Source organism: Eucyclogobius newberryi, unplaced genomic scaffold (assembly GCF_026437365.1).
Source record: "Eucyclogobius newberryi isolate DKJ021-1_F unplaced genomic scaffold, fEucNew1.0.hap1 SCAF_17, whole genome shotgun sequence".
In the NCBI taxonomy this organism is placed as follows: Eukaryota; Metazoa; Chordata; class Actinopteri; order Gobiiformes; family Gobiidae; genus Eucyclogobius; species Eucyclogobius newberryi.
In genome coordinates this window covers 25156608-25169571 of record NW_027315801.1, presented here as the reverse complement: position 1 = coordinate 25169571, position 12964 = coordinate 25156608, and the positions used below count along the sequence as shown (strand labels likewise).

At 39.6% G+C, this 12964-nt stretch overlaps 1 protein-coding gene across 9 annotated transcripts in view; it reads left to right on the top strand.

The window, feature by feature from the left end:
- The window catches only part of agrn (agrin), a 344610-nt gene that overhangs the window by 225822 nt on the left and 105824 nt on the right, over window positions 1-12964 (top strand). For all 9 annotated transcript variants that reach the window (XM_072449621.1, XM_072449614.1, XM_072449618.1 and 6 more), the window contains 2 exons: window positions 8953-9177; window positions 11618-11851. In XM_072449621.1, coding sequence (XP_072305722.1) covers window positions 8953-9177; window positions 11618-11851 — 459 coding nt within the window. The remainder of the gene's footprint in view (window positions 1-8952; window positions 9178-11617; window positions 11852-12964) is intronic.

Below are 12964 nucleotides of genomic sequence, written 5' to 3'. Positions count from 1 at the left end.
TGCTGTGCCTGAAGTCATATTTGACTTTTGCGGTCAGTTCATCAATCGTCTTTTCCTCTCCTTTTCAGTTCAGTAGTTGTTCAAAATCCTCACAGGGAAATCCTCAGGTACTGCGAAAGATTTGAGTGACAACAGTGCAGACATGGACACTGCATTTTACGGCATAAAAAGCTTCAACGCCTAAAATGTTGCAGAGGATCAAGGCCAGCCACAGCAAAATACCAACGTTTAACTTCATTGTCCGTGAAATGTAGAGCCAAAGCAATCACGCAAATCCGCGAACAACTCGAAAACAAGGACAGGTGAAACCCAGGGTCGAGAGGAGCGCCGCCGCCGATTCTGGTAAAATCCTAAATTGTCAGATTTAATTCAGTTGCACAAATCAAACCGACCAAAAGAGCCCTCCAACAACTTAACTTTCTAAGGAAATTTGTTCAATTACATATTATTTCAAGATATAACTCACTGTCAAAGAAAAAGACGCAGTCAGTGGAGCAAAAAACATTGCTTTAAAATTCTGCAAAACTTGGGGGCTTTAACTTTGAGCAACACATTTGCATACGAGACAGCAGTTTTCCTGTCTCGAAGAATTCAAAGTTTGTCTGTCATTTTTGTTGACACAAGACTTTGCTATATTCTCTTCTACTCTACCTTAACTCTGCTCCTGGGGTGGTCCTTGATGAGAAGTCACACAGCTCTGCCCCCCACATGGCGTCGTTGCATTTGATTAAGTCTACGCTTCCCCGGTTCCCTCCCTTAAAGCTTGCATGTGACAGGAGTCCCAAAAACTCAAACTGTCTGTCTGCTGTTCTGGTGGTGGTGGGGGGCAGGTAAAGCCGACGTGGCACTGACAGCCCCCACTGATGACTTAATAAAGTGCCAAAGACTGGATCAGAGCGGTGTCTGGATTTCTGTGTCTGGAGCTGCTGAGGAAGAGCTGTGGTAAATTCCCCCTGCACTATTTTACCTGCTCGGCAAACTTCTCTACCGCCAAATTTTAGTGCCATGGTCGGAACTCAAAAGCAATCTGAATGAACTACAACTTTAACTGTAGAAGATAAAGTTGTAGTAATCTGGACACGGAAAAATCAAGATGTTTCGACTCTCATCCAAGAGGCTGAGCAAGCCCTGCCCACCGGGCGGAGCCTCCAGATAACAGCCTGTCTTGTTCATCTATTTGTAGTACTGCTTATCTATTTGTAGTACTGTTTATCTATTTGTAGTACTGTTTATCTATTTGCATTACTATTTATCTATTTGTAGTACTGTTTATCTATTTGTAGTACTGTTCATCTATTTGTAGTACTGTTCATCTATTTGTAGTACTGTTTATCTATTTGTAGTACTGTTTATCTATTTGCATTACTATTTATCTATTTGTAGTACTGTTTATCTATTTGTAGTACTGTTCATCTATTTGTAGTACTGTTCATCTATTTGTAGTACTGTTCATCTATTTGTAGTACTGCTTATCTATTTGTAGTACTGTTTATCTATTTGTAGTACTGTTTATCTATTTGCATTACTATTTATCTATTTGTAGTACTGTTTATCTATTTGTAGTACTGTTCATCTATTTGTAGTACTGCTTATCTATTTGTAGTACTGTTTATCTATTTGTAGTACTGTTTATCTATTTGCATTACTATTTATCTATTTGTAGTACTGTTTATCTATTTGTAGTACTGTTCATCTATTTGTAGTACTGTTTATCTATTTGTAGTACTATTTATCTATTTGTAGTACTGTTTATCTATTTGTAGTACTGTTTATCTATTTGTAGTACTATTTATCTATTTGTAGTACTGTCTATCTATTTATAGTACTGTTCATCTATTTGTAGTACTGTTTATCTATTTGTAGTACTATTTATCTATTTGTAGTACTTTTTATCTATTTGTAGTACTGTTTATCTATTTGTAGTACTATTTATCTATTTGTAGTACTGTCTATCTATTTATAGTACTGTTCATCTATTTGTAGTACTGTTCATCTATTTGTAGTACTGTTCGGACGAATGAGGGATTACACCGACTACTACTTTAACTGTAATATTCTGTGTTGTCTTTATGAATATATTAGCTTGAGTAAGTACCAGTAGAGGTACTTAGACCTGTCACACTAATTACTATAACAATAAATAAAAGGTGGAACTATATTTTTGGGCTCAATATTTATTGAGTACATGCACAAGTGAGTAATCTTTTGTATTTTTTTGGGAATATGACAAGATTTGAGTTCTAGAGGGTCAAATACATAATTTGTATGACTTATTATAGATACAAAATAATAATAATAAGATTTAGCTATTTATTGCAGTTCATGGTTTGATTGATTTAGAAAAGAGTTTACTGGGATAATCCTGCTTTAGAGTTATTGTGACATGGGCATAAAGTACAGTTTCAATATTATCGTCCATGATATTATTTTTGATATATTTTACAGATTTTATTTCGGCCTAGTTTAATAAATATATTTCTGCTAATTTTTAGAGCTAAACATTTGTTTATATTGCTTTATATGTTCAGCACGTTGGAAACTTTTGTATTTGTATATCTTTTATATACAAGACAAAGTACAAGACTGGATTGGGTTTATTCCTTTGTTTAATATTTAATTTATTTATTATAATCAAACTAAACGCATTGGACAATGAAGTAATGCGGCAATATAGAGACCTGTATTATATACTAGTGAGTACATAATTCATTAATGTCTATTGCAACGAATGCATTGTTTCTCACCAATAAATTAAAACAATACTTGGATGTATAAGCCTCCTCTCAAAACAAGCAAATGCTTCTGCAGATTGAGTGAGAAAATTGCTCTCAAAGGAATTTACAAAAATATGATCTTGCCAACATAATTAAGCTTCTTACTCTCAGAAAGGAATTTGAATTGCATAAGCACGGACAAAAATAAATAAAATGTGTTAAAAGTAAAACGCTTAATTTGAGCATTCAGATTGTTCCAAAAAAATTACTTCAAAGAGAAGACAGTAGAGGAAGATGTAGAGGAAGATGGCCTGACAGCTTTTGGTTACCATATTAGCTGTCAGTCATGTTGTTTGTACCCAAAGAATGGCTTTGAAGATTTGTTTTATTATTTTGCTCATTTACAGTTTTTTATAAAGCAGATTACTTGCGCCAACAGTTTAAATGTGTCTGTATATTTTATTTGTTGTCAACATGCATATTTCTTAGTCCCATAAGCATTTCCCTATTGCACCCTTATGGAGCCTGATGGCCTCACCACAGCCACTGTATCACTCCACCACATGGAGCCCGATGGTCAGTACTAGATCAGACCCTCGCTGGAAGTCAGAATTGGCTCCAATATGGCGGCCTTCGTGGCGGCCCAAAAAGACAATAATTATATGGCGGCCCTCGATACGCTTCAGACACTGGGTTAGGGATATGGACAGGGACAAGAGAGCGGATTTGGACCCAAGAGAGAAAATTATTGCCTGAGCTGTATCAGCGGCAACGGTCTCAGTCGCCGCCATATTGGAATTCTGACTTCCGTGAGCCAACTGGGGTCTGATCTAATGCCAACCGGAGCCTGATGGCCTCACCAGTGCCACTGTATCACTCCGCCACATAGAGCCTGATGGCCTCACCACTGCCACTGTATCACTCCACCACACGGAGCCTGATGGCCTCACAGGTGTTCTTCATTAAACACTAATGATATTAGAGCTCGTTAGCTGACTACACTGGACTGTTGGATTTACAGAACAGAGCACTACACATTAAACTAAAACCTAATGAACAAAATATTTGCCTATTTTTCCCCAGTTTGACAATTTTAGCAACGTTTATAATGTAATACCACAACTGTTGCCTAGCAACCATACTTTAAACAAGGGCAAACATTCAATAGTTATGATTTGACAAATAATGATACCTGATAACACCTTTGATTTGTTAAATAATTGTTTAAACTGTGTCAGTTGTGTGTTAATTGTCTCTGCATTTTAGTTTGTTGTGGGGTAACGCTCATTTGATTCAATAGGAAATGCAAATCTTTCCTTCTTCCTATACATTTCTAGGTGAATTATGTGTATTTTAATCACAGCTAAAATTCAAGTCGATTATGGAGGTTGTTGACATGGCATTACCTAAATTTAAGATATTTTTTGTACATTAAAATACAACCGGTGATGCTAGCATCGTGGTATTATACAGCCCGCAGCTAATGTTAACATTCTTGAATAACATTTAAATTTGTGCCATTCTTCTCCATGCTTTTGTGTCTGTGTTTGGCACAATATAACTCCTAAACGCTATATGATAAATATTTACCACGGGACTTCCAACCAAGCAAAGTCATAATTAGAAAATAACTTTAAGTTAATTAACTTAAAGTTAATTAACTTAAAGTTAATTAACTTAAAGTTAAGTTAATTCACTTTAAGCTTAAATATTTTTTATTTTTTTATTTCACAAGAAATGGTATGCTAGCACTGACGAATCAATGTTACAGCCTGTCTGTCCATGGAAGTTGAACGCTCCATCTGTGTGGTTCCCAGTCAAGGTTACATTAACTGAGAATTCTTTATTCTATTCATATTTTTTTCATCTGTGAAAATCAAACTATTACCCTTAGTTTTACACCTGATATCAACATAACTTGAAGAAACTTAAAATAAAGCGCAGAATGTTAGCTTAGCTGTTTTCTAGCATGTATTTGTTCAAAACCAGACTTTCCTCAAGGCGCCTTGGCCCCACGGCAAAGGCTTCTTGAGGAAAGTCTGGTTTTAAACCGCTTCTGCCGCTCCAGCACAGCACGACTTCACTTTTGCCCCCAGATGCCCTGAGTGTACCACCTGTCTCACAAGTGCAATAAAAATATGATGTTATGACAGAGTTTGTGGGACCCTGTCCGTCATAATGACGGACGGACTGGAATTATGTTTAGCAAAACCTCTGGTTTCCCAGTTGTTTTTTTGCTGTTTTTTCGAGCCAAGAGGGAGAATCTTTCTTTGATTGCTTCTTTCTTGTGACATTGATTTCTCTGTTTGTCTTTTAGTGATTGTTTAATTATTTTCTCACTGTTTTTGTAGAGCCTATCCCTGCCAGTCAAAAGACTTTACATGCTTTTGCAGTTTTATTCTTTGTCTACCTTTTATCTCACATTTGACTGCATTCTGATAAACTAACCTTGGACTATCCACAGTTCTGCAAGGATGACTTCTGTGTCACAAGTCTTTCCCGCTCCCATTCATAAAGTGCACATGTTACACTTGACTTGTAAGCTCTTTATCTGGAGCTGCCACAGTGCAATGTACTCATGGGAAGTGAACAGCAGTGAATGTGAAAATGCAAGCAAAAGTATATAAACTCTATTACATGGTAGCTGTTGTTTGACTAGAACAAATTAGCTCATTTCAAGGTGTAACCATTATGAACTGACTGCAATCACTTATTCAGACTGTCTGGTTTCGGGAAAAAAAAGACCAGTTTCCGCCTGTGTATTTGTGCTCGAAATAGCTTTACCTCAATGTCACTTTGAGTCTTTATCTGCGTCTATCTGCCCGCTTATCTTCTTTTTCTCATTATCCATTTCAGAGCTAGCTTGACTCCGGTGAAGGAGACATATCTAATTGGCGGCCCGGATCATTTTCATTTTGCGATTGTGCGGCATTCTCCGCACTATTTCGGCTCCTCTTTCACATGATAATAATTATAATGAGAAAAAAATATCAATCCAAGAAGTTAGCTCGTTACACCGCTCACATTCACCCAGTCAGTTCGCCCACTTGTCTGAATCAGGAAGAGAGGCTTTTCTGCACTAGCGGCCCATCCGTCTCCAAATGGGCTTGTCAGCATACAACTCAAGCGCCCCTCTTATACCTCACTCGAATGCCCCCCAGGTCTCATTTGCACTGTACAGAGGCACGAGAGAGCCTGGGTTATTATTTAATGAGATGAAGTGCGAGGAGCGTGGTGTTTACTGTCACAAAGCAAACAGGGGGTCCCTCCCAACAGACGGAGAGCAGCGCTGGTCTCAATCCGCCAGCAACAACCTGACAACCAGGCAATATGACAGGCGCCCCGCACTCAGATTGAGGATAGTTACAACAACAACTGGCACATCGTACGAGTCATCTAATAAAAGAACTAGTATGGTCGCTAAGATTAAGCAGTTTGATTCAGGACCATTTCAGTGGATGTCCGGCTGCAATATGGTGATACAAATCTAATTGTGATCTCATCTGCTATTTTGGTGATTCACAATTTTCTCTTGAATGCAGGTTTATGATCAAAAGTAAACCCGCCCACTCCTCCTATTTGACAAATGTGAACTTTCGGAAGAAGCAGAGGCTTTGGTAACCTCTTCAAGGCAATATAATGATATCAAGTTTACATGAACGGTGATAAATCGCTCCCAGTTTGTTTTAGAGTTCATTTTAGTTTGTTGTAAATGCTTTGAATGGACTGGCCCCACATTACATCTCGCACATCATCCAAATTTACACACCAGCGCACACCAACAGTTGAGTTTTATGTCTCGCCTTAAGACCCACTTTTAGTTTTTAGCTTTTAACGCCGCGTCCTCTGTGTTTTTTTTTTTTATCCATTTTAATTATATTTCATTTTATGGTTTAAAGATTTTGCTTGGATTTTATGTCACTATATTTTTTTAGGACTTGTATGATGAAATTGAGCATGTATTATATCAAGCATAAATCAGGATGTAATACTCTGGAGCATTTACAAGAGAAAAACAACACTGGTAATGTTTGTTCCAGATTGAGCACATAAAAGTCTCAAGAACTCGGGTGTGAAAGTGTTCTGAGACATGAAAAATGTGCGAAAGTAAGGTCTCTGCAAAGTATTGTGCCGTCTCTATTCACATGTGATACCGCTGCTGCACTTTGGAGGTCATCAGCCCCGTATTGTTCACATGATTACCACAGATTAGAGGCCAAGTGTCATCTCAGCCGCCGCTCTCGACCACCATTAAAACCAACACAATGACTTCCCTGATTTCATTCTTTTGCATTAGCCTGCCTCCGAGTGAGAACTATAATTTCCAACTTTGTTTTTTTGAAGTTCCTTTCTGTCATAAATTAGGTCTGGAGTGGCAGGAAGGAAACAGAAAAGTGTTCGTTTGGGAGTCAAACCTCAAAAGGACTTGACAGGAAAGAGCGAGCCGCCGAAATGTGTCATAAAGATGAAGCGACGTGAGGCAGGCTTTTGATCAGGGGCGCTCCACGTAATACCGCTGTCTCTTAACATCTATAATATATCTGAGCACACTTTGCAGGCTCTTATTAAGAAACCAGTGGTGCCATTCTCCCCCAAGTGTGGCATCAAACCTGCATAAAACAGCCGACTGCGAAATTTAATAGATGCACTCCCCCCGATCATTGAGATTCATGGCGGTTTGGTCGAACAAAAGCTGCTTTAATATTGGACATGGGTAAATATTTATTCTAAAGTGACGGGTCTTAGGAAATGAAAAGGCTGCCAGCGCTGTGCTCTCACTGAAGCGTACATCTGGCTGTGACTGTCATAAATATGGATCACACAGCAACAAGGCACAGATTGTAATCTCACGGCTGTCTTTTGTGAAGAATATGAAATCTAAAATAGGCCATCTTCAGCTGAGTAACACCCCGTCCTCTCGAGGAGCGAGAGTCGAATGGGATGTTCCAGTTCCTGTTTATGAACACGAGGGTTGTATTATTTCATGTGCGGCACTTTAGCAAACAGAAGGCAACATCCTAAAGAGCTTCAAAAAGATCATTATGGTTGACGTGGTTACAGTTTAAAATACTGATGTTTAATTCCTGCTTAATATCTGAGCTATTACTGAGACTCTTCACACGAAACAAGACCCATTTTTATTCTGTTGGCACTTTTGTTTTTAACTTGTATCTAGTGCTGTCATGGTAATAGCATTTCCGACTCAATTTTGATACTTAGGAAAAGGTTGAATTCTCATTACCAATTTTGATAGCAAAATTACAACAAAAATGCCTTTTTAGACAACCCACAATAGTCATAATTTCTTCAGTATTATTATGTGGTCTTGCACTAGTTCTGATATAGACTATGATTATGTCCTATGTATGTGATTTAAAATCACAATTCTGTTTCAAATGAGTATCTAGTTTCAATACTAGTTGTAGTATTGATTAGTATCTCTGTATAATTTCTATAGATATCTATGTGTCAATACCGGTGTGATTATAACAAATTTTTTAGCCAGTTTAGCTATTACCTTGAATAATTAAGTCATTGATTGCGCTCCATCTAAAGTTTTGAAATTGTAGAACAGGGGGTAAAATTAGCCTGGATGCAACTCTTCCTTTACTATTTCAGGATGGGCAATACCAGGCCAGTAGTTGATTTGGTCTTCAATATGAGCATAGAGCAGACCCCAGTTTTGGTCTTGTGTTTTTGTTTACTGAAGTCTAAAGCTCACTCTTTCTTTTGGCTGTTTATTGCTCTCAACTGCCATGCTTTAACAGTGGTATTACACAGTTGCACCTCCCGCTGAGAACAACCCACAGTATCAGTTTAAGTAACAAGTGGCATGCTGTTTAATTACATTGGATTCTGAGTCCTGAGGGCGGCTGGAACTTCCTTCTTTATTCAACTCCGCGGCTCATTTGCAAAAGGTAAATATTCAGGAGGTTGCGTTTCAGACGTGCCGATTAAAGCATACCCCGGCATAGTAATTTCGTAATGTGCCCAGAATGCAAAACGCCTAATTTAATTCAAAATTAAACATGTTTGTGAGAGGAGACAAGTGTGACAGGTTGTTCTTATCCAGGGGTGGCCAAGTAGTGCTTGAGAAGACGAATAACTGCTCTGGGCTTTGAAAGGTGCAGCAGCAGCCACTTAAATGGGGATCTGTCAATGGCGATGCACTCTGGAGTACAGTACAGCCACACTTCACTGTTATAATAACCGCCTTTTTCTGTCTTTTCTTTCGCAGCACTCAAAGACCCGTGCTCCGAAGTGATGTGCACCTATGGCAGCACCTGTGTCCAGTCTTCAGACGGTATGTCGGCCAAGTGCATGTGTCCGCTGGGCTGCGAGGGCAAAGCGGAGAAGCCAGTTTGTGGCAGTGATGGGAAAGACTACAGGAACGAGTGTGAGCTGCACCAGCACGCCTGCAAGAGCCAGAAGAACATCCAAGTGCAGTACCAGGGACTGTGTGGTGAGAGCAACTCCAAAACACACCAAGCACAATAACAAATCAGTTCATCTGTGACCAAATGTAAAAAATGTACTCACCATCTGTAAGAAAGCAGGAACGCTATCACAAATTAATTTCAATAATTGAAGGCACACATTTTGCCCCACAGCCAATTTATAGGATTTTTACTTTGAAGCATGACAATTGATCAAACAGCAACAATGTCACCATTATGAAGTGCCTTGCGAGGTCATGGGCTCATGCTAGTTGTGCCTTGTATGTAAACACTTATGGTTATCAAAGGTCAGACAAGCACACATGTTGGACTTTTCCTACTATAACTCTATCCCTATGTCTGGGTTTCTTACTCTTTTTACGTCATGTTGCGAACCAACTTCCTACACATCCATTTTACACCTGCCAGGTTTTTTTGGTGTTGTGTTGTTTTGCCGCTCAGTATGTCCATTTTAGAAATCACACTAATTTCCTTCCTTCATTCAGGCAGCACTTCCACCTGCTGTGGGGATTGCTGTTTTCTCTAAGTTGTTCTGCCGTTGTCGCGTATGACGCACATTGGACTTTTTGTGTTCCTCCTTGTGATTGTCAGACGAGCGTTGTTTACTCCCAAGGCGTGGAAGTTGGATCTGGATATTTGTTGTTGGTGAAACCATATGGAGGAGCTCTTAGCAGCAGGAGCCAGGAGCAGGCAACACAGAGATGGATGGGCAGCTCCCATAACGGAAGGCTGATGGTATAAATCTAGCCAGAGTGTGCCAAAGTGACCCGAGTTGGCCTCTTGCTCCCTGGGGAGGAGTCAGGGCCCCGGGGACCAGTCAGCCCTGATGGCCCTCTTAATCTACCACCGCCATTTCTGCCTGGGCCCAGGCCTTCTGGAGTCAAACCAATGTGACTGATTTATCCGCCCTGCTCGCTTCTTTAGCTTGCAGCCCATTCTTTCAGTAATTATCCTGTTCACTCTGAGAGTGAAAGGTAGAGAGAAATGGCTTATGGAGGATATTCAGTAGCATTATCACGAATAATGATGTTTGGAGGAAAGTAGGAAAACGGCTTGTGAACATTAAGAAAATTATATGGTATTCTATGCATATGAATCATCTTTATTTACCTGTATTTGGCTAAAGGAAAGCAACAAGAAGAAGGGCATGAAAACACAGACATGTTCAGAGACATGACATGGGACCTTCTTGCTGTGAGACAGGAGTATTTTAATACATAAAGTGCAATACGTAAGGATTTTATAGGATTTTGATCAAACTAACTCAACAGTGTATTGGTTTTGTAGTACAAGGTAGTTCTGAGGAGCTTTAAGCTTGCTTTTAGAATAGTAGAGATTTTGAGCATTTATGTGTCCATTGCGATGCTGTTGTTTTAATATGGGGCTGGATGTTAGACTTTAACTAGACAATTTGGCGGCCGCTGAGTTTTACAATTTCCCTACATGAATAATGATACAGCCGTGTTTGTTTGGTTTAGCCCCGGCGAGCCACTGCATTGTGTTGATAGAAAACTCCATGGATCTGGCCAGAGCCGGGCTCACTCCCTCCGCCTCCTCTGACTCAACTGCCAAAGCCCACTATCCGGTTTTAGTCCCTCTTTGTAGCATTTACAGAGGTCTTTTCTCCTCCTCCTCCCACCTCCTTCCTTGATGATCACTCGTTCCATCCTCATGGTTTGAATGAGTCGCCGGTGGCTGGGCTGAGATTTAATATGTCGTAGTGCTACATTAATCCTTTGTCTTGCCGCACGTCTACAGCACCGCGAGTGAGGATAAGCCCCAGAAGTAACCAATTCTATTATGATCCCGTGCTGATATGGAGAAGTGTTCCAGACAGCTGCTACGTCAAAGAATAGGGATGTGCCAGGGAGCAAATCAAACATACCCTCATTTCATCCATTCCCTGTCTGGCCCTGGGATTCCCGGTCCCACAGTGAGACGCGCAGCTGCTGGCCTGGAGATAAGATCGGAGGACCATGATGGACTATGATGTCCCTATTTCATTTGTCTTTGCTCTTTGCAAGCTTATAATTCACTCCAAACGTTGGCATAAACTTACTTTGGAAAGTTTTATCCAAAAAACAGAGATGGCTCTTAATGAGAACGTTGCTGATATCGAGGCTGGCACGTTGTATATCCTCTTCTCCATAAGCCAAATTGTCGTGCTTTTTAGTTCAAGTGCTATTTTGGAATTTGGATCTCAAGCACTGTTTAAACAAATTATACTCTTCTTTTCTCCAGAGGCTAATTAAAGTTTAGTTTGTATTCTCCACTGTGTACTATAAGCACTGGGTAATAATGTGTTTCAAGCTATTTAAACAACAATTGCAGCCAAAATAGTATAAAAGTTACAAAATAGAAAGTGAAAAGTTTCCTTTTTATTTCTTTCGTTTTGGTCAATTTATGTCTATAGAATCTAATCTGTTTGCATGTGTGTCCTCTTAGACCCATGTTCAGACAGCGAGAACAGCGAGAACAGCCTGAATAGCCTGTGCCGCGTGGACAGTCTGACCCGACAGCCCCTCCTCTACAGCCTCCCAGAGTTCTGTCCGCCCGACGCTGAGCCGCTGTGTGCCAGTGACGGACACACTTACCCCAGCGAGTGCGCCATGTATGCCACCAGGCTGCAGAAGGGAGTCAAAATCACCAAGGTCCACGCCGGACGCTGCCGGACACACGGTAAATGTTTCCAATCATTCAATAAAGATAAAAATACTATGACTGTACTATATAGATAATGGATATTACACTTAAAATTGGTCTGTCTTCCAATGTTGAATATGTGTGCGCATTTACAAACAATCATCACTAACTCAAAGTGCTATACAAGAAAATGTTAATCAAATTATGACACAATAATAATAATAAAATCAACCAATATTTCCAAAAGTGACCCTTTTAATGCTAAGAGGGAGAGATTCGCACAGTTTGTAACCTGCTCTGGAGAACGCTCTGGATCCTGGGCAGTCCAGCAGACACTGGTCAGAGGCAGACAGCATTTCTGATAGACATGGTGATGACAAACAAGAATAGATTTGAACAAGCATTAAACATTAAACAGGCAACACCATTTTAAAATCGATTCTAAAAGCAACAGGCAGCCAGTGCTCACCAACTTTTGCAGATGATTATAAAGGTCCACTATGTAACTATGCACAGTATGGCACTTATCTTCTATCACCATGGAGACAAGCTAGAGACGCATCCAGGTCAGAGCTGTACAGAGGTGAAGTTTAGTCATCTTTGTTTGCCACATACACTATGTTTTATCATAACAAACTATGACAAATATGTAACCTGTGCGTATCATATTTAAAATCAGTAATTACATGTTCTGCCTGACAGGTGTCGATGTGAGGCTCCTGAAAACGTAGTTGGTAAAACATACAGATGGAGAACTGACAAGTGTTATTTCTTCAAAAGAAAATTACTTCAGCTTTGAAATTACTCAACAGATACATTTAGGTGTAATATTCATTCATACATTCTTAACTATTAGCAAACTATAAACGCAACATGAGGTCACCAAGTTTTTGGGAAACATTTTGTTGTTGTATTTAAAACTAAAACATTTCCTTTTGTACAAATGTAACCGTAAGCAGAAACAACCCTAGGAAATTAAGAAAAGAACGAAACACTGGTAATAGGAAACCGCAAAAATTTTCCGCCAAAGGGAGAAAATCCAATTTGAAGCTCTCTTCTAAAAGGGCTCGTCATGCTTTGAATGTATTTTACTCCGCTCACTGGATCAAATTTGTACAGCAATTCAATTCTTTCCTCTCTTCTTTAAAG